The 26,891-nt window shown below is 45.7% G+C and overlaps 2 protein-coding genes and 1 long non-coding RNA gene across 3 annotated transcripts in view; 1 reads left to right on the forward strand and 2 right to left on the reverse strand.

The window, feature by feature from the left end:
• Positions 1–3,572, reverse strand: part of LOC140717438 (SLAM family member 9-like) — a 36,626-nt gene extending 33,054 nt beyond the window's left edge. Inside the window, exons 1-3 of the mRNA XM_073031033.1 lie at positions 3,437–3,572; positions 1,307–1,619; positions 785–896 (exon numbers count right to left, since the gene is read on the reverse strand). Of these exons, the coding sequence (XP_072887134.1) occupies positions 785–836 (52 nt within the window). The 5' untranslated portion in view covers positions 837–896; positions 1,307–1,619; positions 3,437–3,572. The remainder of the gene's footprint in view (positions 1–784; positions 897–1,306; positions 1,620–3,436) is intronic.
• Positions 3,573–3,576: 4 nt separating this feature from the next.
• LOC140717513 (uncharacterized) lies at positions 3,577–15,517 on the forward strand. Its single transcript, XR_012096568.1, has 3 exons — positions 3,577–3,659; positions 7,026–7,097; positions 15,298–15,517. It is a non-coding gene; the product is annotated as an uncharacterized lncRNA (long non-coding RNA).
• Positions 15,518–24,677: 9,160 nt separating this feature from the next.
• The window catches only part of LOC140717521 (SLAM family member 9-like), a 38,664-nt gene continuing 36,450 nt past the window's right edge, over positions 24,678–26,891 (reverse strand). The window contains exon 11 of the mRNA XM_073031099.1: positions 24,678–26,263. Coding sequence (XP_072887200.1) covers positions 26,189–26,263 — 75 coding nt within the window. The 3' untranslated portion in view covers positions 24,678–26,188. The remainder of the gene's footprint in view (positions 26,264–26,891) is intronic.

Here is a 26,891-nt window from a genome sequence, read left to right on the forward strand (position 1 = left end):
GCCACAGACGTCTGTGCAGGCCAAGTCATTGGGTATATTTAAAGCTCATAACTAGTGAAGGTTTCAAAGGTTACAGGGAGATGGTGGAAGGATAGGCTTGGGAGGGACAATAAATCAGCCATGATTGACTGGCAGAGCAGACCCGATGGGTCGAGAGGCCTGATGCAGCTCCTACATGTTATGGTGCCATGTTCTCAATACCTTTTTTATTTAGACAGTTTGCCTTGTTTTGCACATCAGTTGTTTGTCAGTCTGTGTTTGTTTATGTATGAGTTTTCATAAAACTCCATTTCAGTTCTTTTTTCCTGCAAGTGCCTGCAAGAAAATAAATCTCCTTTCCACACATACATTGTAAATTTAAATTGAATGTAGCAATTGTGCATCATGAAAAAAAGTAAGGATTTGGGATTAAAAAAGGGTGGGGATTTGGAAAATCCCATTGCAGAGCAGCTTACAAAACTCCCCACTAATTACCACTATCGATGCGACTCTCTCTGTAGTGAATATCTACCACATCAAGCACCTTCAGGAGCTTGTATGCTTCAATAAGATCACCCCTTGATAAGATCTAAACTCCAGGCTGTCTCGTCTCTTTTAACAACCAGATCACCCCATGAATTAGCCTCGTGCATCCGTTGGGCTGCCTTCAGTCCTGATCTATGCTCTTCTGGGTAATGGGCTGAATGGCCTGGTTCTGAGCTGTCTCTCTCCATGACTGCGGGCCTAACATTCAGCAGGAAGCAACAGTGCCACTGAGGCTCAGACACTCATCACCAGTACTCACACGTGATCTTTGCAAAGACAGCCAACACCAGCAGTAGAATGGGACTGGTCATTCTGCAAACTGCCGTCAGGTGAGGCACACCCAACTTTGTAGACCTCCTGTGCTCTGAATACTGTGGGCAAAATGACAAGAGAGAAGATATTAGAGGCAATGGTGGACCAGGCTTCAGCAGCAGAAAAGGGGGAGCTGAGGAAGGGAGGCCTGCAGCGATGGGGAAGGAGATGGTGAAGGATCGTAGGGATTGCGGATGCATGCACTGCTGTGGATGTGGCAGGATGTATCAGAATAAATGAAAAGGATGTTGGTGTGTGGGCTTGTTATTTGGGTAATTATTATTGTCAGATTAGCGAACATACAGTGAAAACCTTTGTTTGCACGCCACTAGACAGATCATTCCATACACAAGTACATTGAGGTCGTACAAACAGAAAACAGAATCCAGAATAACAGAAAAAGTACAGTGCAGATAGACAATGAGGTGCAAGGGATACAATAAGGTAAATTGTGAGGGTATGAGTTTACCTTTATTGTACAATATGTCCTTTGAAGAGCTCTATCACAGTGTGATTGAATCTTCCTTTGAGCCTGGTGGGACACCTTCTCACGCGTATGTATATCCCACGTGATGGTAGTAGGTATAGAGAGAGTGACTGAAATGGACGTGATGATGTCGGCTCATGGTCCAGAGGTTCAGTTGTTGTGCAGACCAAACCATCAGAACGGTGTGATGAAGAAATGCGATCCAAGTGACTTTGACCATGGATGGTGCCAGATGGGGTGGTTTGAGTATCTCAGAAACCACCGATCCCCCTGAGATTTTCACGCAGAACAGTCTCTAGAGTAAAAAAAGAATGTTACAATAAACAAAAACCATCCAATGAGCAGCTGCTCTGTGGGTAAACACGGATTATTAATGAGAGCGGTCGGAGGAGAACGGTCAGACAGGTACAAGCAGACAGTAATTCAAATAACCACACGTAACGACAGTGCCGTACAGAACACACAACCTGTTGAACCAGAAGATGTGTTACAGCAGCAGAAGTCTACAGCCTTATACTAAGTGGACACTTCACTAGGTACAGTAGGAGCCTACTAAAGTGGAACAGAGTACCAATAATCCCATCTATTTGCAGTCGTATGCTGATGAATGCTGGCTGGCTAAACTAACCCCATCTGCATGTATATGATCTATACTTCTCCATTCCCTGCCTATTCATGCGCCTGTCCAAGTGTCGCTATCCTATCTGCTTCTGTCACCTCCCCTAGAAGCCCATTCAGGGCACCTACCTACATTTACAACATAAGTGTGTGCACCAGGTAACTTTTTTCTGATACAAAGTGGCTTTGACTAATGGCCAGGGTGGCAGAACCTTCTGTCCTTCAGACTGGGGCCAGATGAGCACTGCAGCCAGCTCTGTGGGCAGGTGAGGCCTTGGTTTTACGTCTCCTCTGGAGGGCTCCACTGACAGTGCTGCACTCCCTCTGCCCTGGAAAATAACTGTCACATCCCTGAAGGGCTGAGTGGCCAATTCCAACTCCCTTATCTTTTCATGTCCTCGTGAATGTTTTCAGCTTTTGCGGTTTCTTATCTTCATCCACACACTCAGCTCCCACCCATTCCTTCTCTGCAGACACACCCTCAATCAAAACACACAAGAGATTCTGCAGAGGCTGGAAATCCAGAGCAACACACACGAAATGCTGGAGGAATGCCACAGCCGTGGAAAAGAATAAAGAGTCACCGTCTCAGGCTGAGACTCTTCTTCAGGGCTGGAAAGGAAGGGGAAACATACCAGAATTATAAGGGGGGAGGGGAAGGAGGACTACCTAGAAGGTGACAGGTGAAACCAGGTGTGTGGGAAAGGTAGTGCTGAAGAAGAAGGAAACTGATAGGAAAGGAGAGTGGACCATGGGAGAAAGGGGAGAAGCAGTTGACTATCCAGACAGAATATGAGGTTTATTCTCCACCCTGAATGGCCTCATTGTGGCAAAAGAGGAGGCCAAAGACCAACATGTCAGATCGGGAATGATGATCAGAATTAAAATGTTTGATCACTGGGAAATTTGGCTTTTGGCAGATGGAGTGGAGGGGCTCGAGCTCACTCCCAACCTACAGTTGGGTAACCACCACAAAACTGCTACCACAGCTCCCCCGACCTCACTGAAACATCAGAGTTCTCCAGCTCCAAGATCTGGACTTCAAACTGCTTGAAGCTGCTCCTGTAGATGAGTGAAGTGTGTACAGTTCCCCTTCTGGTACAAGACGCACCTCTCACAGGCAAGCTTTCCATTCACAACTTATACTTTAAGAGGCATCAAACAATGCTGTCAATTCCACAGTCCCAAAGGGGCTCCCCAATAAATCTAGTGACACCCACACTCCAAAGTAATAAACCCTGATGACGGGCAGAGAGGCCTCGTTTACTGCTCCATCATCCTGTGACTCTGATCTAAACAATATCACGAACACCAACCCCCCTCTCTCTCTGACACAGCCGGAGTTCAGAAAGACCACGTCCCCCACAAGACGTTTCTGCTCCACCCAACATCGTCAAGGACTCAGGGAAAGCAGAGAACATTCCCGAAGTCACCAGACTTCTGACTTCCCACGTCCTCTGTGAACCACCGCGCATCCCGGCCCCGGCGCCTCACCTTCGTGAGCCACAACGAACACGAACTGGAGAACGAGTAACCACACGACCGGGAGCTGAGCAGGAGCCGAAACTCCCAGTGTATTGAGGGACGTTTCCAGAGTCTCCGGTTACCCTAACCGACACCTCAAACCCGCCGGGACCGAGACACCGACTGGCGAGCACCGAGCGGACTGGACACTGGAGAGAGGAACAAACATCAACAGGAAATGAAAAACACCAGGGTGCGGTTCACATTAAATATGAAACTGAAAGTTACTTAATTAACTCCATTATGGTACATTCGTGATAAATCATATCTCGATGCTGCTCAGTCATTCCCTTAGATCATGCCTGGGCAAATTAAGGCTTGATCCATAACAAAGGGTTGAAAACAAAATTAGATATAATAGGGCCTGATAGAATAAATTTGCTCAAGCCAAAAAATTTACGAAACTGAAACCATATTCGTTATGTATATTTAATTATTGGATTAACCATTTTGTTTGTTCAATTTAGAAAAAACAAAGGGAAGCAAAGTCCCTAAAATGGAAACCAATGTAAACCCTTGTACGGATTTACATTCAAGGTTAACCCATTGTGGACTTGGAATTATATCCAAATCCTGTGTCCAAAATATTAAATATCGGATATTATTTGCCCAGTAAAAAAATCTTAAATTCGGCAATGCCAAACCGCCATCCTTTTTAGGCTTCTATAAGTATTTTTTACTTAACCTAGGATTTTTATTCTGGCGTATGTATGAAGAAATTTTAGAGTCAATGGTATCAAAAAAGGATTTAGAAATAAAGATTGGTACTGCTTGAAAAAGATATAAAAATTTAGGTAGAATAATCATCTTAATATCATTGATTAGACCAATCAGTGATAAAGACAGTAAGGACCATTTAGTGAGCAATTGTTTAACCTGGTATATTAAAGATAAACAATTAACCTTAAATAAATCCTTGTGCTTTTTAGTAATTTTAACACCCAGAAAAGTTAAATAGTCCGTAACCAGTCTGAATGGTAAATGTCTATAAATTGGAACCTGCATATTGAATGGGAAGAGATCACTCTTATTAAGACTCTGTTCGTAACCAGAAAAGTTACAGAACTGAGCGAGCAGGGATATAACTGCAGGAATGGATTTCACACAATTAGAAATCTATAGTAGGAAATCATCTGCTTATAATGATAACTTATGTGTCCCATTCCCCCGGGTAATGCCAAGTATATCAGGTGAGTCGCGAATAGCAAAAGCTAAAGGTTCCAGAGCAATATCAAATAGCAATGGACTAAGAGGACAACCTTGCCTAGTGTCGTGGTTTTTCGTGCCTTACAAATGACCAGGAGACGCAGAAGATTCTTCAAGAAGGGTTAAACTTTAATTTGCAAATCAAAGCTGAGACAGTCATTGAGCTAGTCGCTGATTGTCTACCGATTCTCGGACACAGCAGCTTTTTAAAGCAATCTCCTGGACCAGTTGCTATAGTTGCATATCACACATACTATCTTGTCCCTATTGTTTCTACCTATTGACTTATTCATGTTCTAGTCTACATCTCTTAGCTACCTCTTATTAACACACCATTGTCTCCTACATTCTTAAGATTTCAAATAACAAGTTCAAACTACATAATCTACATCAAGGCTGACTACAAAGCTTTGGTACACAGCAGACAAGTTCAAAGCAAAACATCTCTTAGCTACCTCTCATTACCACACCATTGTCGTCTACATTCAATTGGATACATGCAGAGCATATAGCAAACTTCAAAGCTGACTACCTCTCTTAGCTACCTCTCATTAGCATATATTAACACACCATTGTCTTTAGCATTTCACATAGTTTTGGTTACACAGCAAATAATACAAGTTTAGCACATAGCAAACTTCAAAGCTGACTACCTCTCTTAGCTACTTCTCATTAGCATATATTAACATACCATTGTCTTTAGCATTTCACATAGTTTTGGGAGTTTTATACTCCATAATATTTTATACTCCAATACTAGTAGCACAAAACAACTGAAAAAAGGGAGATCTTAGATTATTGGTAAGTACCGAATCCGAAAGGGTATGATATATCAGTTTAATCCAAGATATAAATTTTGGGCTAATAATAAAAATAGAAACTGCTTGCATTTTATCCAGAGAGTTCGAATGGTATTGCTGGTCCTTCCAAACTCTAAAAAAAATGCTGATTATCCTCTTTCCTCACATGAGTTTCTTGTGCAAAAATAATATGAGCATTTGCCCAGTTCCCATTTTTTTTAGATATTTACAAATCAGAGATTTTTTGAATACTATGCAACCTACTTTTCCGATTTCACATCCAACTGATATCAGGGAAAATAAAATTAGGTTTAAACCCTGACAAAAGGGATTAATAGCAATTATTTATGATATGATTATGAAAATACAGTCAGGTATAGCTGATAAAATTTAAAATGAATGGGAGAGCTTTCCTTACCTATAGAGAAATGGGAGAAAATTTTCCAATTAGTTAACTTTTCCTCTGTATGTGCTAAACATACATTGATACAATTTATGGTGGTGCATAGGGCCCAGATGTCTAAAGATAAATTAGCTCGCTCTTACTCTCATATAAGTCCTCTCTGTGACAGATGTCATTCTGAGGTAGCCTCTTTGACTCATACGTTTTGGTTTTGCCCTCTTTTGGAAAAATATTGGAAAGACATTTTTGATACTATTTCTACAGTTTTGCGTATTGATTTACAACCTCATCCTATTACCACAATTTTTGGTTTACCAATTATGCATTTACCTTCTTCAGCTCGTCGGATGATTGCATTTGCTACATTAATGGCTAGAAGATCCATTTTATTGAATTGGAAAGAGATTAATCCTCTGACTACATCTCAATGGCTTTTCCAAACTATATCTTATTTAAACTTAGAAAAAATTAGAAGTGTTACTTTTCATCCTTTGCTTAAATTTGAAGAAACTTGGAGGCCTATTATTCAACACTTTCATAGAATGTAACTCGACCTTTTTTGATTCCTTTGTATTAAACTTAAATATAGGTAGAGGAGCGGAGTTGAAGACATTAATGATTATATCCGACGTGATAAAACAGCCCAGCTTTGTGTAGTTTAGTTTAGTCTTGTTTAGTTCAGTTTATTTTAGTTTTTGATATTTCAATTTGGGTTTTCTTTTTCTTTGACATCTTGTTATTTTTTCATAACATGTTTATATTAAGAGTTTGGGAGGCTAAGTATATCTTGTTACCTGTAGTTTATATTCACATGTGTTAATTACCAATAATGTATTCCCACTCTCTTTGTACTATTATGATTGCTATGTATACGTATTTAAAATTTAATAAAAAGATTGAAAAAGAAAGAATGATCATGCCTGATGCACCCGGGGCCCACAAATCGCTTGTTTCCCTTTAATATTGAAAAATTCACAATTTTTAATGCAAGAAACAGTGAATTCCAAATATTTGCAATCCCCTGGGTTTTCCTTTATGAATGTCAATTACTTTATTTTATGCAGACTAAGAGATATGTAGATTAAGATTATGTAGATTAACAGAAGTCAAAGATGATTCTGAATATCATTTGTGAATCCTCTTTCATCAGGTTCCCCACAATTCCAATGAGCTGTAAACTTGTTCACTAACCTGTCTGAGACTTTAAACACCACATCCAATGGTAAGTTCAATTTCAAAGTTTAAAGTAAATATATTATCAAAGTCCGTATACTTGCAAGAATGTTGCCTGAATTGGAGGGTGTACCTTAATAGAATAGGTTGAGTGAACTTGGCCTTTTCTCCTTGGAGCGACGGAGGATGAGAGGTGACTTGACGGAGGTGTATAAGATGATAAGGATCATTGATCATGTGGATAGCCGGAGTCTTTTCCCCAGGGCTGAAATGGCTAACATGAGTGGGCACAGTTTTAAGGTGTTTGGAAATAGGTACCGAGGGTATATCAGGGGTCAGTTTTTCACACAGAGGGTGGTGGGTGCACGGACGGCCACTGCCGGCAGTGGATACAACAGGGTCTCTTAAGAGACTCTTAGGTAGGTACATGGAGCTTAGAAAAACAGAGGGCTATGCACTAGGGAAATTCTAGGGAGTGTCTAGAGTAGGTTACGTAGCCTGCACAACATAATGGGCTGAAGGGCCTGTAAAGTGCTGTAAATTTCTATGTTCTGTGTTCTATGTCACAATGTTCTATCTTGAGATTCATTTCCTTGAGGGTATTCACAGTAGATAGAAAGAAACACAACAGAATCAGGGAGAAACAAAGATGGGCAAACAGCCAACTTTATGGTACATTGTCTGCTGGAAACTTCTGATTTCCCTTTCTTGATGACCACGATGATTCTACTTATTTTCCAACAGAATAATATTGCGTACTTGATATATCCCAACATTTTCCCAAATACTGATGTCAAGTTGACAAGTCAGGACTTCCTTACCTTCTGGTCTCACTTAAATCGGTCATGTTTGTTTCCATCCAATCTGCAGGAGCCTTTCTGCAATATGTAATATTTTGAAGATGATGCTTATACTTTACTTTATTGTCACCAAACAATTGATACTAGAGCGTACAATCATCACAGTGATATTTGATTCTGTGCTTCGTGCTCCCTGGAGTACAAATTGAAGTAAATGTAATAAAAATTTAAATTATAAATCATAATAAGAAAATAGAAAAGGGAAAGTAGTTAGTGCAAGTCAGGTCTGGACATTTGGAAGGTATGGCCCAGATCCGGGTCAGGATCTGTTCAGCAGTCTTATCACAGTTGGAAAGAAGCTGTTCCCAAATCTGGCCATATGAATCTTCAAGCTCCTGAACCTTCTCCCGGAGGGAAGAGGGACAAAAAGTGTTTTGTCTGGGTGGGTCATGTCCTTGATTATCCTGGCAGCACTGCTCCGACAGCGTGTGGTGTAAAATGAGTCCAAGGATGGAATATTGGTTTGTGTGATGTGCTGGGCTATGTTCACAATCTTCTGCAGCTTCTTCCGGTCTTGGACAGGACAACTTCCATATCAGGTTGTGATGCACCCTAGAAGAATGCTTTCTACGGTGCATCTATAAAAATTAGTGAGGGTTTTAGGGGACAGGCCAAATTTCTTCAGCTTTCTCAGGAAGTAAAGGGACTGGTGGGCCTTCTTGGCAATGGACTCTGCTTGGTTAGACCAAGTCAGGTAATTTGTGATATTCAGCCTGAGGAAATTAAAGCTTTTGACCTGTTCCATCTGCGCACCACCGATGTAGATGGGGTCGTGCGGTCCACTACTCCTTCTGAAGTCAACCACCAATTCCTTCATCTTGTTGATGTTGAGGGATAGGTTATTGTGATCCATCACTGAGCTTGCTAGCGGCTACGACTTCTTCTGGAGAGGAAGGGTGCAAAACGAAGACAGGATCCACAGAGTGGGCTTCGCCATAAGGAGAACCCTGATGAAACAGCTCCCCGACCTGCCTGTTGGCATCAGCGAAAGATTGATGAAGCTACATCTGCCCCTCAGCCAAAACCGACATGCAACCATCATTAGTGCCTATGTCCCCACCCTGACCAGCCCTACTGAAACCATAGAGCAGTTTTACGCTGACCTTGACTCCATCCCAGTGCTCAGTGCCGGCCAGTGATAAGCTGATCTTGCTGGGAGATTTCAATGCCCAAGTCCGCCAAGACCATGATCAGTGGAGTGGAGTGCTTGGCAGACACGGAGTCGGGAAGATGAACAGCAATGGCCTTCTGCTTCTCAGCAAATGTGAAGAGTATGACCTCACTATCACAAACACAGTGTTCAGAATGGCCAACAAATTCAATACAACACGGATGCACCCTAGATCCAAACAATGGCATCTGATCGATTATGTCATTGCCCGTCAACGTGACATTCGAGACATAGTCATTACTTGAGCCATGCGAGGAACAGAGTGTTGGACGGACCACAGACTCCTCCACACCACCCTTAAGCTATACATAGTTCAATCTCACAAAAAGCATCCAAAGGCAGTACGGCCATCCTTTAACACCTCCAAACTTCAGCATCCTTCGTGTCTATGCGAATTTCAAAATACTCTTAAATAGAAACTATCAACAAACCAGCCACTCACGGGTAACCCAATCCAGAAATGGAGCCACTTCAAAATGCTGTAACTGAAATGGCAAAATCAACCCTAGGCCGCAGAAAGCGCACCCAGCAAGGTTGGTTCAATGAGAATAGCACCACCATCGATGACCTACTCACCAAGAAGAACAAGGCATTCAAAGAATGGCAGGATGACCCAAACTCCACCTGCAGAAAGGACAGATTCACGTCCTTTTAGGCACTCGCTCAAAGGGAAATCCATATAACGTGCAACACATGGTGGAATAAGAAGGTGGATGAGGTTCAGCACTATGCTGACACAAACAGCACCAAGCAGTTCTTCAATGCCATCAAGTCTGTCTTTGGTCCCTCAAAGTCAAGCATAGCTCCTCTGCTTTCTGCAGATGGATCCTCGCTTATCAAGGACAAAAAGGGCATCAACACCAGCTGGAAGGAACACTTCAGTCAGCTCCTGAACCGCCCCTCTACTGTCGACCAGTCAGTACTCGACCAGATTACCCACAGCCCAGTCCATGAGCACCTCAACAACCCCCCTCCCTGACCGAGGTCAGCACAGCCATCAAACAGACGAGCTGTGGCTAAGCACCAGGCAAGGATGGTATTCCCGCAGAACTGTACAAAGCCTTCAACCAGGAGTCACTCGAAGCATTGCAGGACGTCCTGGTCAGTATCTGGGAAGAGGAAGTAATGGGATACTGCAATAGTCACCCTATACAAAAACAAAGGCCCACACACAGACTGTGGGAACTACCGGGTCATCTCCCTACTCTCCATCACCGGCAAAATCCTGACTCGCATCATCCTTAATAGACTTATTTTAACAGTATCCGAAGGAAACCTCCCAGAATCGCAATGCGGCTTTCGGCCTAAACGCAGTACTGTGGATATGATCTTCACTGTTAGACAAATGCAGGAGAAATGCCTGGAGCAGAACATGAACTTGTACTTTGTCTTCATTGATCTGAGTAAAGCGTTTGATACCGTCAACAGAGAAGCCTTGTGGATCATCCTCGGGAAACTTGGCTGCCCTCCACAGTTCATCAACCTCATACGCCTCTTCCATGACAACATGACTGGAGAGATTCTCTCAGCTGACGAACCTAACGAGAAATTTGACATCTCCAAATGCGCTCGCAGGGCTGTGCACTTGCACCAGTACTTTTCAACCTTTTTTTCACTCAGGTACTAATGCATGCCGTCAAAGACCTAAACCTGGGCATTTTTTATCAAATACCGCCTGGATGGGTCACACTTTGACCTATGTCGCCTTGCAGCACACACAAAGACCCTCCGAAAGCTGTTCATTGAGGCGCTCTTTGCAGATGACTGCGCACTCATGGCGCACCAAGAGGACCACCTACAAACGATGGTCAGCAGATTCTCCGCCGCATCTAAATTGTTCGGCTTGACAATCAGCCTCAGTAAAACAGAGGTCCTCCTGCAGCCGGCACCTAACAGCACCCCGCCACAGCCATGCATCACCATCGATGACACACAGCTACGGAACATTGACAACTTCAAATACCTGGGGAGTACCATCTCCAGCGAGAGTGCCCTTGATAAAGAAATCACGTCAAGGATCCAGAAAGCAAGCCAGGCACTCGGAAGGCTCTGGGTCAAAGTTCTGCAGCACAAAGACATTCGCCTCTCCACTAAACTGAAGGTTTACAATGCTGTTGTGGTCTCATCACTTCTATCTGGCTGTGAAACCTGGACACTGTATCGCAGACATGTCAAACAGCTTGAACAATTCCACAATCGCGCTCTGCGATCAATCATGCGAATCCGCTGGCAAGACCGTATCTCCAACCTGACAGTCCTGGACCGAGCCAATTCCACAAGCATTGAAACCAAGATTTTGAAGGCTCAGCTCAGATGGACCAGCCATGTGATCCACATGGATTAGTCCAGAATGCCGCGTCAGTTGTTCTACGAAGAACTGGAGCAGGGCAACCGTGCCCAAGGTCGCCCAAGGAAGAGGTACAAGGACAACATCAAGTCAAACCTTAAGTGGGCCAAACTCCAGCCCTGCGATCTCGAACACACTGCCGCTGATCGGTCCAAGTGGTGCAATCTATGCTCCAAGGCAGCAAACAACTTCCAAGCCAACTGGCGCATGCAGCGCCTCAAGGCGAGTCAAGAAAGACACGGGAGGGTGTCTGCTCTTGCCCCAACAGGCGGTGTTCCTTGCCCCATCTGCGACCATATCTGTACTTCGGACTTCGGCCTCAGATGTCATATGCGTGCCCACAGACGTTAACTGCGCAACACATTCATCTTCCTCTGACTTCGAGACTACTACCATATCAAGATGCGTCAAGTTTAGTTTTGTTACACAGGTATGTATAATTTACGCCTCTTTAAGTTCATGTTGAAGTATGTTTGTCTTGTCTGGACTGTGGATGTATAATTCTGATCATAAACTTGAAGGTCAAGATGGGGTCGGTGAACCACGAATCCCCCCCCTCCCCCCCCACGACATCCACAAAACTGTTTATTTCACTTCTTGTACATCTTCCTTTATCTTTAATGTGTTTCTGGAAAAGTTTTCTCAGTTTGGAGATCGATTGAGTGCTCTACCACTCTGCTGTCTCCAAGCACATAGCAAGAGACGAGTGAGGTTAACCTCATGGTGAAGTTTGGAGATGAGGCGAGTCCATGATAGACTCCATTTCGCCAATTAAAGCATTGCGGATGAAACAGGCATCAAAGCGAATGCAGAAAGTCAGCGAGTGATCAGTGCCGACTACCTGCCTTTTGCTGCCGGATAAGGGTATTTATGGGTGAATGCCAGTTGCTCGTCGCTGCTGGATAAGGTGTCCGTGGGTGACCTCCAGTCGCTCGTCGCTGCTGGATAAGGTGTCCGTGGGTGACCTCCAGTCGCTTGTCGCTGCTGGATAAGGTATCCGTGGGTGACCGCCAGTCGCTCGTCGCTGCTGGATAAGGTGTCCGTGGGTGACCGCCAGTCGCTCGTCGCTGCTGGATAAGGTGTCCGTGGGTGAACGCCAGTCGCTCGTCGCTGCTGGATAAGGTATCCGTGGGTGACCGCCAGTCGCTCGTCGCTGCTGGATAAGGTATCCGTGGGTGACCGCCAGTCGCTCGTCTCTGCTGGATAAGGTGTCCGTGGGTGACGCCAGTCGCTCGTCTCTGCTGGATAAGGTGTCCGTGGGTGACGCCAGTCGCTCGTCTCTGCTGGATAAGGTGTCCGTGGGTGACCGCCAGTCGCTCGTCGCTGCTGGATAAGGTGTCCGTGGGTGACCGCCAGTCACTCGTCGCTGCTGGATAAGGTGTCCGTGGGTGACCTCCAGTCGCTCGTCGCTGCTGGATAAGGTGTCCGTGGGTGACCGCCAGTCGCTCGTCGCTGCTGGATAAGGTGTCCGTGGGTGACCGCCAGTCGCTCGTCGCTGCTGGATAAGGTATCCGTGGGTGAACGCCAGTCGCTCGTCGCTGCTGGATAAGGTGTCCGTGGGTGACCTCCAGTCGCTCGTCGCTGCTGGATAAGGTGTCCGTGGGTGAACGCCAGTCGATCGTCGCTGATGGATAAGGTGTCCGTGGGTGACCGCCAGTCGCTCGTCTCTGCTGGATAAGGTATCCGTGGGTGAACGCCAGTTGCTCGTCGCTGATGGATAAGGTATCCGTGGGTGACCGCCAGTCGCTCGTCGCTGATGGATAAGGTGTCCGTGGGTGACCGCCAGTCGCTCGTCCCTGCTGGGTAAGGTGTCCGTGGGTGACCGCCAGTCGCTCGTCGCTGCTGGATAAGGTGTCCGTGGGTGACCGCCAGTCGCTCGTCGCTGCTGGATAAGGTGTCCGTGGGTGACCGCCAGTCGCTCGTCGCTGCAGGATAAGGTATCCGTGGGTGACCACCAGTCGCTCGTCGCTGCTGGATAAGGTATCCGTGGGTGAACGCCAGTCGCTCGTCCCTGCTGGATAAGGTGTCCGTGGGTGACCACCAGTCGCTCGTCGCTGCTGGATAAGGTATCCGTGGGTGAACGCCAGTCGCTCGTCACTGCTGGATAAGGTATCCATGGGTGACCGCCAGTCGCTCGTCGCTGCTGGATAAGGTATCCGTGGGTGACCGCCAGTCGCTTGTCGCTGCTGGATAAGGTATCCGTGGGTGACCGCCAGTCGCTCGTCGCTGCTGGATAAGGTGTCCGTGGGTGACCGCCAGTCGCTTGTCGCTGCTGGATAAGGTATCCGTGGGTGACCGCCAGTTGCTCGTTGCTGCTGGATAAGGTGTCCGTGGGTTACCGCCAGTCGCTCGTCGCTGCTGGATAAGGTGTCCGTGGGTTACCGCCAGTCGCTCGTCTCTGCTGGATAAGGTGTCCGTGGGTGACGCCAGTCGCTCGTCCCTGCTGGATAAGGTGTCCGTGGGTGACCGCCAGTTGCTCGTCTCTGCTGGATAAGGTGTCCGTGGGTGACCGCCAGTTGCTCGTCGCTGCTGGATAAGGTGTCCGTGGGTGACCGCCAGTCGCTTGTCGCTGCTGGATAAGGTATCGGTGGGTGACCGCCAGTCGCTCGTCGCTGCTGGATAAGGTATCCGTGGGTGAACGCCAGTCGCTCGTCGCTGCTGGATAAGGTATCCGTGGGTGACCACCAGTCGCTCGTCGCTGCTGGATAAGGTGTCCGTGGGTGATGCTCTTGTTGCTGTTACACGATTTCATTTGGGGTGATCTGTAAGTTTATTTGTGTGGGGGGGGGGTGATGTTTTTCTTTAAATAACTTCCATGGCTTGATTTGTTTCGTGACTGTCTGGAGAAGATGAATCTCAGAGTTGATAATAAATGAACCTTTGGAGGGTCTGTAAGCATCTTTTATCTCCATTACTCACCAAGCCCCATCCTGCACATCATCCGTGTCGCTTCCCTCCAACATACAGACATAAAATAAAACATTGTGGAAGTGCCCGAACTAGACCACGCACAATGCCTGTGACTCCATTTTGCGCTAGGGCTGATGATTAAACCTGTGCCATCGTCTGTATGTCCTGCAACAGGCACACAACACAGGATCAGCAGCAGAAATTGGCAAAACTCCTGCCATGTAACAGGACAAGAGGTTTCCCTTCAACTCCCTGGATGTGGAGCCCACTGCCTGCTGCTGACCATGGCCACCTGTCGGTGACCCAGGTTTAACATCCCATAGCACTCAGCTCCGTTGGAGCTTGATGGACTTAGTCAACAAGTCAGATCCAGATTCACTTCTTTATCACATATACAGCAAAGCACACTGAAATGCATCACTTGCATTAATAGCTAACAACCTAAGGATGTGCTGGGGGAAACCCACAATTTGCTACACATTCCGATGCCAACATAGCTTCCCCACAATCATTGTTCCCTTTAAGATGTGCGCACACACACATCTTTTGATACCAGCGCACAAAGGAATTTAAACTGTGCACAAAGGGTTGCCACCCTGACCTGTTGGCATGTTTAGTGTATTTCATGATTGTACATGATTACATTTCCTTTTCCGGTCTTTGATGGAGACGGTGTTGATAACATGGAGTTTGCGATGATTTGTCTGTAGATTTTAGATCTAGCTTACTGAAGAAATTATTCAGTGTGCACATCTTGTCGTCGCTGGACAAAATATTGCACAGCACAAGAATTTTGCACACACAGGACATTACAAATTAAGGGGAACATTGCCCACAATGACAATGTATGAGTGGGCCAGTGTCAGAGTGGGGAGTTGAGGCTTTGGCAAGAAGAAGCAGAGGCTGTAGAAATACTTTTTTTGGTTATTTATTTCTTTTTTATTCCTTATTGCACATTCAGAGCAGGGGCGATGCCAGTCAGCATCATGGAATGTTTCTTTACAGGATGTGGGAAGGCAGGGAATCCTCCAGTGTCCCTGATGTCTTCCAGCTGCAGCTGCTGACAGTGTTAAGGAGTTGGAGGTGGAACTGGATGAAATACGGATCACTTGGGAATCTGAGGGGCACTGTTTCCTCTAAGATGCACAGCAGCACAGTGACTGAAATGTTCCCATGCACATAGCCGTCATTGCCACATGGCTGAAATAAACACAGAACAGAAAATGTTCACAAAATATGAAAGATTTTCTTTCTTGTACTGTATTTCATTTAATTAATTTCAATTAATAAATATTATGTAATTTTTCAATTTTCATTCTGCATATTCATAGTAATCGTAAGGGTAAAACAATCATTTGAAGAGCTGTGCAGTTTTCAGGCCATGTAAAAAAAAACTTCCTTCTCAGAGCAATGTTTAGTCTGGACATCTGTAAACAGGGAGGTGTATATACTCCCAACGTGCAGGACACAGGTAACTGGAGGACACATCAGGAGAGAGAAGGGGGACATGCAGCCAGTACAGAGTATCCCAGTGGCCATTCCCCTCACCTATGGGAATACTGCTTTGGATAATATTGGGAGTTACAGTGGCATGCAAAATTTTGAGCACCCCGGTAAAAATATCTGTTACTTTGAATTGTTAAGTGAATCGAACATGAACTGATGTCCAAAAGTCATAAAGTTAAAGATGAAACATGCTTTTTAACATTTTAAGCAAAATCAGTTTACTTTTTGTACAATTTTAGAGTGAGAAAAAGGAAAGGAGCACCATGCAAAAGTTTGGGCACCCAAGAGATTTGAGCTCTTGGATAACTTTCACCAAGGTCTCAGGCCTCAGTTAGCTTGTTAGGGCTATGACTTGTTCACAGTCATCGTTAGGAAAGGTCATGTGATGCAAATTTCAAAGCTTTAAATACCCTGACTCCTCAAAACTTGTCCCAACAATCAGCAGCCATGGGCTCCTCTAAGTAGCTGCCTAGCACTCTGAAACTTAAAATAAATGATGCCCACAAAGAAGGAGAAGGCTATAAGAAATTAGCAAAGGGGTTTCAGGTAACCATTTCCTCAGTTTGTAATGTCATTAAGAAATGTCAGTTAACAGGAACGGTGGAGGTCAAGCTGAGGTCTGGAAGACCAAGAAAACTTCCTGAGAGAACTGCTCGTAGGATTGCTAGAAAGGCAAATCAAATCTTCCATATGACTACAAAAGACCCTCAGGAAGATTCAGCAGACCCTGGAGTGGTGGTGCACTGTTCTACCGTGCAGTGACACCTGCTCCAATATGACCTTCATGGAAGAGTCATCAGAAGAAAACCTTTCCTGCATCTTCGCCACAAAATTCTGCATCAGTAGTTTGCAAAGGAACATCTAAACAAGCCTAATGCATTTTGGAAATAAGCTCTGTGGACTGATGAAGTTAAAATACAACTTTTTGGCTGCAACGAGCACAGGTATGTTTGGAGAAAAAAGGGTGCAGAATTTAATGAAAAGAACACCTCTCCAACTGTTAAGCATGGGGGTGGATCGATCATGCTTTGTGCTTGTGTTATAGCCAGTGGCATGGGGAACATTTCACTGGTAGAGGGGAGAATGAATTCAATTAAATAGCAGCAAATTCTGGAAGCAAACATCACACTGTCTGTAAAAGAAAACTGAAGATGAAAAGAGGATGGCTTCTACAACAGGATAATGATCCTAAACAAACCTCAAAATCCACAATAGACTACCTCGAGAGGCACAAGCTGAAGGTTTTGCCATGGCCCTCACAGTCCCCTGACCTAAACATCATCAAAATTCTGTGGATAAACCTCAAAATAGCAGTGCATGCAAGACAACCCAAGAATCTCACAGAACTAGAAGTCTTTTGCAAGGAAAAGAGGGCGAAAATCCCCTAAACAAGAATTTAAAGACTCTTAGCTGGCTACAGAGAACCTTTACAAGCTGTGATACTTGCCAAACAGGGTATTACTAAGTACTGAGCATGCAGGATGTCGAAACTTTTGCTTCAGGCCCTATTCCTTTTTTGTTATTCTGAAAGTAAAAGATGGAAATAAAAAAGTATTCTTGTTTAAAATATTAAAGAAACATGTCATCGTTAACTTTATGCCTTTTGGAAATCAGGTCATCTTTTAGTTGCTTAGCTATTCACAGTAACAGAAATTTTGACCAGGGGTGCCCAGACTTTTGCATGCCACTGTAAATGTTAAGTTAAAGGACAGGGCCTCCATGGATGTGATTACAGGATTGCCACTCGTGCCACTTGCCAAAGAGGCCAGAAACAGGAAGATCATACAGTTTATCATGCCTGAGGAGCTGGTGCCGGAGAGAGGGCTTCAAAATTTTTGGATCATTGGGCTCTCTTCGAAGAAAGGTGGGACCTGTAGAGAAGGGACAGTTTGCACCTGAAGTGGAGGGGACTAATTTCCCAGTGGGAAGGTTTGCTTGTGCTGCATGGTGGGGAGTTTAAATTAGAGTTTCAGAGAATAGGAACCACAGCACCAGAACAGAGTGGTTGTGGGGAAAGATGTTCAGCCTACGTACAAAGTCAGGAATCAAAAGGGTGAGCACGGTGGGACAAATGTTGTTTATTTCGATGCAAGGGGTATTGTAGGAAAGGTAGATGAGCTTAGGGCATGGATCAGCAGGTGGAATTATGACATTGTAGTGAGGGCAGGACTGGTAGCTCAATGTTCCGGGGATCGGTAGTTTCAGATGTGATAGGGTGGGAGGTGTTAAAGGAGGAATGGTAGGATTACTCGTCACGGAAAATGTGATGGCAGTGCTCTGTCAGTACAGACTGGTGAGCTCATCTTGTGTGGAAATGTCAGAGATATGGGGAGATTTTAAATGGATTCTTGGCATCTGCATTTACACAGGGGATGGACACAGATAGTAACTGGGGCCCTCCACTGGCCACTGTCAACCATGGATACTGCATCCCAGCTGTCTACATGGTACACAAGGCAGTGTGATATGGAGAACAGGTTGTTGCCCATTCTCCACGGAGCTGATGAATCCAAAGGAAAGACCGAGACCTGCAGTTCGGTACCAGCGACATCGCAGGAGATGCCATTCAGCGTTGAACTCAGTGCAGGACTGCCTTAGGGACTCCAGCTCCGGACTTTTCTTCAAAGTTTACTCTCGAAGCCTTCCCCGTGAGTGGGTATAGCAACAAAGAAATGAAGATTTGAGATCAGTGTTTTCCTAAGTGAGCTGCCAACCACAGCTGACCGCCCCATCTGCCTGAAGCAACTAGTTTTAAGACACCAGTAACCCGCCTTTTCTCCTCCTGTCAGTAGAATCAGTTCTGCTGGGATTAGTAGCTAAGCCACACATGAAGGCCAAGAGCTGGACTTGTTTCTCAGAGGCTGGTTGAGACGCACACCATTGAAAGCATTTAATAGATAGTGGGAGCTTATCACCACGACCTCCCTCAGCTATAACAACCTTAAAGAACCACAGAGTCTAGTGAGGTCATGGACCATTTGCAGATTACAGATGAGGAGGTGTTTGCTGTCCTGAGGCAAGTTAGGATGAATAGATCCCCAGAGTGTTGATGTTGCATCGGACCCTGTGGAGACTAGTACAGAAACTGCAGAGGCCCTAGCAGAGATACTTAAAACATCTTCATCCATGGGTGGAGAGCTGGAGGGTTGGAGTATGGCTGATGTTTGTTTGTTTAAGAAAGACTCTAAGAATAAATCATGAAATTATAGGCTGGTGAATCTAGCATCAATATTGGGAAAGTACTTGGAAGGTATTTTAAAGGACAGGATATGCTTATAAGTATTTGTAGAGATAAAGGACTGATTAGGAATAGTCAACATGGCTTTGTGCATGGTAGTCATGTCTAACCAATCACACAGAGTTTTTGAGAAAGATACCAGAAATATTGATGAAGAGAATGTTGTCAGGCTTTTGACAAGGTCCTACATGGACGGTTGGTCAAGAAAAATTCAGTTGCTTGGAATTCGTGATAAGGTAGTATATTGGATTAGTCATTGGCTTCGCAGGAGAAGCTAAGAGAATGGTTGTATGATGGTTGCGTCTGACTGTGACTAATGTAGTGCCGCAGGGATTGGAGCTGCGTCTATCATTGTTTGTCATCTGAATCAACAATCTGGCTAATGTGGTGAACTGGATCAGCAAACTTGCATATGACACCAAGACTGTGGTGTAGTGGACAGCAAGGAAGACTATCAAAGCTTGCAGGATCTGGACCAGGTGGAAAATGGGCTGAAAATGGCAGATAGAATATAATGGAGACAAATGTGAGGTGTTTACTTTGGGAAGACCGACCCGGGTAGATCTTGTATGGTGAGCAGGAGGGCATTATATGGGTCCATAATACTTTGAAAGTGGTGTTACAGGCAGATAGGGTCATAAATAAAACTTTTGGCACATTGGCCTTCATAAATCAATGTATTGAGTACAGAAGATGGGATGTTATGTTGAAGTTGTATAAGACATTGGTGAGGCCTAACTTGAAGTATTGTGTGCTGTTTTGGTTACCTCCCTACAGGAAAGATAGAGCATAGAAACCTACAGTACATTACAGGCCCTTTGGCCCAGAATGTTGTGCCGACTGTGTAATAAGATTGAAAGAGTACAGAGAAAATTTACAAGGATGTTGCTGGGACTTGAGGACCTGAGTTATAGGAAAAGGTTGAATAGGTTAGGACTTTAGATCGGGTAAATGCAAGCAGGCTTTTTCCACTTAGGTTTGGTGAGATGGCAGCTAGAAGTCACAGGTTAAGGGTAAAAGATAAAATGTTTAAGGTGAACAGGAGGGGGAGCATCTGCACTCAGAGGATGGTGACAGTGTAGAAGGAGCTGCCAGCACAACTGGTGGATGTGGTTTCGATTTCAGCATTTAAGAAAGATTTGGTTAGGTACATAGAAAGGCCATGATCCAGGTGCAGGTCGATGGGACTAGGCAGATTAATGGTCTTGCATTGACTGGATGGGCTGATGGGCCTGTTTCTGTGCTGTAGTGTTGTATGACTAACACCAGCAACAATATCAACAGCAACATAACAAACCAGCAACAGCAAATCGAGCCCCTTTCTTCTCTCAGTGATACAGATCAGACGGGATCCGGTTACCTGTAGCTCAATGGGCAGCACACTCAGCTCTGAGTCAGAGTGTCGTGAACTTGAGAGCCAGTCCAGAGATTTATTTATTTAGTGACGCAGCACGGAATAGGCCCTTCCAGCCCTTTGAGCCTCGCTGACCCAAAAACCACTGACAACTCCAATTTAAACCTGACCTGATCGCAGGATAATTTACTATGACCAGTTAACCTACCGATATGTCTTTGGACTTTGGGAGGAAACAGGAGCACTCGGGGAAAACCCAGGTATTCCACAGACCCCTTGCAGATGATGTCGGAATTGACCTCTGATGAACTCCCAGCTGTTTACCATTTACACTGATGATTTGGAAGAGGGAACTGAGTGTAGTGTAGCAAAATTTGCTGATGACACTAAACTGAGTGGAAAAGCAAATTGTACAGAGGATGTGGAGACTCTGCAGAGGGATAAAGATAGGTTAAGTGAGTGGGCCAAGGTATGGCAGATGGAATACAACATTGGTAAATGTGAGATCATCCACTTTGGAAGGAATAAAAGAAGAGCAGATTATTATTTAAATGGTGAAAGATTGCAGCATGCTGTTGTGCAGAGGGACTTGGAGTGCTTTTTCATGAATCACAAAAAGTTAGCTTGCGGGTACAACAGGTTATTAAGAAAGCAGATGGACACTTGGCCTTCATTGCTGGAGGGATTGAATTCAAGAGCAGGGAGGTCATGCTGCAGTTATACAGGGTTCTGGTGAGGCCGCACCTGGAGTATTGTGTGCAGTTCCAGTCGCCATTCTTGAGGAAGGATCGTTGCCCCGGCCGTCGATCTGGGCTACCCCAGCAACCCAAGCATATTCAAAACCCGGACTCCAGCGCCATCAATGCGGGTTGCAATGACCATGGACACCTTCAAAGCGATTGCGCAGCCTCCAACTGGGACTCCAGCTTTGAACTCCAGGCCGGATCTTCACATGCTGTGATTGTGACTCCCATCTTCCCTTCCCCCACCACCACTCGGCAATCCCCTCTCCCTCAGATCCCATCATCAGCTCCTGGGCCCTCAGAAGATCCATCTTCCTCTCACCCCAACCCTCGCCTATCCACCGACACCACCAGCCTCCATTCCGTCCAACCTTCAACTCTCTGAGGCAGAGTGCTTGTTCCTCAGTAAGGGCCTCACCTTTGTCCCCCCTTGCCCACACCTCAGCGAGTTCCGTGTCCGCCATGACGCTGAACTCTTCTTCCGCCGGCTCCGTCTCCGAGCCTGCTTCTTCGACAAGGACTCTGCCACCCCCACCGATGACCCCCTCCTCCTGTCTTCAACCCTCCTCCTCTTCATGTAAACCCCGCCCTGGTCTTCTGCCTGCTCTGGATCTCTTAATTGCTAACTGCCGACGGGACATCAACCGTTAGATAGAGCTCTTATAGATAGCGGGGTCAAGGGATATGGGGAGAGGGCAGAAACAGGGTACTGATTGTGTATGATCAGCCATGATCACAGTGAATGGCGGTGCTGGCTAGAAGGGGCGAATGGCCTACTCCTGCACCTACTGTCTATTGTCTCGACTTCACCACACCTTGTTCCACTTCTAACCTCACTCCTTCTGAATGCTCTACTCTCCACTCCCTCCGCACCAATCCCAACCTCACTATTAAACCTGCTGATAAGGGGGGCGCTGTTGTAGTCTGGCGTACTGACCTCTACCTGGCCGAGGCACAGTGACAACTCGCCGATACCTCCTCTTATTTACCCCGCTGTCATGTCCCCACTAAGGAGCACTAGGCAACTGTCTCCCACACCATCACCAACCTTATCGGTTCTGGGGATCTCCCATCCACTGCCACCAACCCTCATAGTTCCCACACCCCGCACTTCCCATTTCTACCTCCTACCCAAGATCCACAAACCTGCCTGTCCAGGTAGACCCATTGTCTCAGCTTGCTCTTGCCCCACCGAACTCATTTCTGCATAACTCGACACTATTTTATCCCCCCTTGTTCAATCCCTTCCCACCTATGTTCGTGACACTTCTCATGCTCTGAATTTTTTTCATTGATTTTAAGTTCCCTGGCCCCCACCGCCTTATTTTCACCATGGACATCCAGTCCCTAAATACTTCCATCCCCCACCAGGAAGGTCTCAAAGCACTCTGCTTCTTTTTGGGTTCCAGACCTAACCAGTTCCCCACTACCACCACTCTCCTCTGTCCAGCGGAATTAGTCCTTATTCTCAATAATTCCTCCTTTGGCTCCTTCCACTTCCTCCAAACCAAAGGTGTAGCCATGGGCACCCGCATGGGTCCCAGTTATGCCTGTCCTTTTGTTGGCTTTGTGGAACAGTCCATGTTCCAAGCTTATAGGGGTATCCGTCCCCCTCTTTTCCTTCGCTACATTAACGACTGCATTGGCACTGCCTCCTGCACGCATGCTGAGCTCATTGACTTCATTAACTTTGCCTCCAACTTCCACCCTGCCCTCAAATTTACCTGGTCCATTTCCGAAACCTCCCTCCCCTTTCTTGATCTTTCTGTCTCCATCTCTGGAGACAGCTTATCTACTGATATCTACTATAAGCCTACTGACTCTCACAGCTGTCTGGACTATTCCTCTTCCCACCCTGTCTCTTGCAAAAATTCCGTCCCCTTCTTGCAATTCCTCCATCTCCACCGCATCTGCTCTCAGGATGAGGCTTTTCATTCCAGGATGAGGGAGATGTCTTCCTTTTTTAAGCAAAGGGCCTTCCCTTCCTCCACCATCAACTCTGCTCTCAAACGCATCTCTCCCAATTCACACACATCTACCCTCACCCCATCCGCACGCCACCCCACACGGGATAGGGTTCCCCTTGTCCTCACCTACCACCCCACCAGCCTCTGAGTCCAACGTATAATTCTCCGTAACTTCTGTCACCTCCAACAGGATCCCACTACCAAGCACATCTTTCCCTCCCCCCTCTGCTTTCCGCAGAGATTGCTCCCTACACGACTCCCTTATCCATTCGTTCCCCCTCCCATCCCTTCCCACCGATCTCCCTCCTGGCACGTATCCTTGTAAACGGAACCAGTGCTACACCTGCCCTTGCACTTCCTCCCTCACCACCATTCAGGGCCCCAGACAGTCCTTCCAGGTGAGGCGACACTTCACCTGTGAGTCGGCTGGTGTGGTATACTGCGTCCGGTGCTCCTGGTGCAGCCTTCTATATATTGGTGAGACCCGACGCAGACTGGGAGACCATTTCGCTGAACACCTATGCTCTGTCCGCCAGAGAAAGCAGGATCTCCCAGTGGCCACACATTTTAATTCCATGTCCCATTCCCATTCTGATATGTCCATTCCTGGCCTCCTCTACTGTCAAGATGAAGCCACACTCAGGTTGGAGGAACAACACCTTATATACCGTCTGGGTAGCCTCCAACCTGATGGCATGAACATTGACTTCTCTAACTTACATTAATGCCCCTCCACCCCTTCTTACCCCATCCCTGATTTATTTATTCTTCCCCCCTCTCCTTTTTATCTCTCTCTGCCCATCACTCTGCCTGTTCTCCATCTCCCTCTGGTGCTCCCTTCTCCCTAGGCCTCCCATTCCATGATCCTTTCCCTTCTCCAGCTCTGTATCCCTTGTGCCAATCACCTTTCCAGCTCTTAGCTTCACCCTACCCCCTCAGGTCTTCTCCTATCATTTCGCATTTCCCCCACTCCCCCTCCTACTTTCAAATCTCTTACTATCTTTTCTGTCAGTTAGTCCTGACGAAGGGTCTTAGCCCGAAATGTCGACAGTGCTTCTCCCTATAGATGCTGCCTGGCCTGCTGCATTCCACCAGCATTTTGTGTGTGTTGCTTGAATTTCTAGCATCTGCAGATTACTTCGTGTGAGGAAGAGTATACTGGCTTTGGAGGCAGTGCAGAGAAGGTTCACCAGGTTGATTCCAGGGATGAAGGGGTTAACCTATGAGGAGAGATTGAGTCATCTGGGACTATACTCTGGAATTCAGAAGAATGAGAGGGGATCTTATAGAAACATACAAAATTTTGAAAGGGCTAGATACGATAAAAGTAGGAAAGTTGTTTCTACTGGTAGGTGAGACTAGAACTAGGGGACATTGCCTCAAGATTCAGGGGAAAAGATTTAGGACAGAGATTAGGAGAAACTGTTTTTCCCAGAGAGTGGTGAATCTGTGGAATTCTCTGCCCAGGGAAGCAGTTGAGGCTTCTTCACTGTTATGGACCAACAACAATAAATGTAGAACGGAGTTGGGGAATTATTGCAAAACAACTAAATTTATTAACATTTATGCAAAAATATAGAACATTAAATGAACGGCTATCTTAAACAGAAGTTTACGGTATTATGCGTCTATAGCTCCTAAAGAATCAAACTTAGAAACAATTCTTAAAGTCTTACTCAAGCACAGTCTTAGAGTGTCAATTTAAACTGTCACGGAGATTCATGAAATGTGTGAGAGATTTGTGTGTTCACGATATACGAGAGTCGATCTTGTCGATTCACAATACAGCAGAGAGGTGATCTCGAAGAAACAGTTGCCAAAGTTTGCAGCCGCGGGGTGCTTTTTCGAAGAGTCCAAAAAGAGTGAGATTTCACAGAGTCACTGACAGGGAATGCCCCTTTCGCCGAAATGGTCTCCACACAACACCCAAGACCATGCAGGGGTTAACCAGAAGTGTGTGCCACAATTTACGTAGGGATTTTACGAAACGTCAGCCACTTTCGAAATGCACAGCGTGCTGCCGACTAACCACAATCCTTTGGGTTCATTCGAAGCCTGCAATCTTCACTCTCACTCTCTTCCCATTGACCCCTTACCGAGCGACTCCAACGAACCACTGCCCACGAAACGACTGTGACTCTTTTATACCGTTGCGGATACGTCATCACGTGACTCTCACAGAAACAAAGTCATGAATTCCCAGTGAACTACGTGACGTCCCAAGAATCGAAACTACAAGCTTCCAGCAAACAAGACTATAGATACATCACACTTAGTAAACAAAACTAATATCATGTGACATCCACCGGAATCGAAACTGTGGACCCATAACATCACTAAATAAATTTACCATACAGTTAGATAGATTTTTACACAGTAGGGGAATTAAGGGTTATGTAGAAAAGGCAGGTAGATGGAGCTGAATTTACGGACAGATCAACCATGATCTTATTGAGTGGCCGGGCAGGCCCGATGGGCCGGATGGCCTACTCCTGCTCCTATTCCTTATGATCTTGTTATATCATCCACCCTGTCTGTGAAAATCTTCAGCTCCACCCATACCATCTTGCTTTTGACATTACTATCTTGGGGAAAAGAAATATTTGGGTTGTTTACCCTATCTGCATCTCTTTAATAATTGTGTACATTAAGGTTCCATCACCTGAGCCTTCTTCATTCCAACTTGTGAAGGTTGAGCAGGCTTGTGTTGGTGGGGTGCACACTCTGTCAACATTATTCCTGGAAGACTGCCGGCTGTGAGTCCCTGTACCCTCTGGGTGAATGGGATGCTGGGGTGGGTGAGCCCCTTTATTCCTTCATGGAATCTAGACCTATCATTCCAGCATTAAGGACAGTGGTGCTGGATTGTCAGGCTGAAAGTTTCTCTCTGGAAACCAAGAAAAGACACTGTTTGCAATATTCCCTTCACCCAGGATAAGCTTACTCAAAACTGACAACATCAAGTATTTCAAGCTTGAGTTAATAGCAGGAAAACAGAGAACATCATCCTCTCAGATCAGCAAGTGAAGACTGTTGTGTCCAGCCTAAACAACCAGAGCCTTCTTGGATTCAACTTCATAACTTGATTCAGCTTCCAGGTCATGCGTTTCCCCAATCAGCTGGAATAGACAAATTGCAATTGTTACCGTAAGACATAGGGGCAAAATTTAAGCCTCCATTTATTATCCCTCTCAACCCCATTCTCCTGCCTCCTGCCCATAACCTTTGATACCCTTACTAACCTAGAGCCTATCAAATTCCACTTTAAATTTACCAAACTGTCTGCAGCAATGAATTCCACAGATTCCCTACCCTTTGCCTAAAGAAATCCCTCCTCTTCTCTGTTCTAAAGGGACATCCTTGTGTTCGGATACTGTGCCCTCTGGTCCTACTCTCTCTCACTGTAGAAACCTCCTCTCCACATCCACTCTATCTAGGTTTCTGAACATTCTATAAGTTTCAACGAGATCCCCCCTCAATCATCTGAACTCCAGTGAGTCCAGGCCAAGAGTCATCAAATGCTCTTCCGTTGTTAACCCTTTCATTTCCAGGATTATTCTTTTGAACCTCTCTGGTCCCTCTCCACCGTCAGCACATCCTTCCTTAGATAAGAGGCCCGAAACTGCTCACCCAATATTCCAAATGTGGTCTGACCAATGCCTAAGAATTACAATCTTATTTTTATATTCTCGTCCTCTCGAAATGAATGCTAACATTGTATTTACCTCCTCACCACCGACTCAACCT

The sequence above is a fragment of the Hemitrygon akajei genome, chromosome 2 (genome assembly GCF_048418815.1).
Source record: "Hemitrygon akajei chromosome 2, sHemAka1.3, whole genome shotgun sequence".
Lineage (NCBI taxonomy): Eukaryota > Metazoa > Chordata > Chondrichthyes > Myliobatiformes > Dasyatidae > Hemitrygon > Hemitrygon akajei.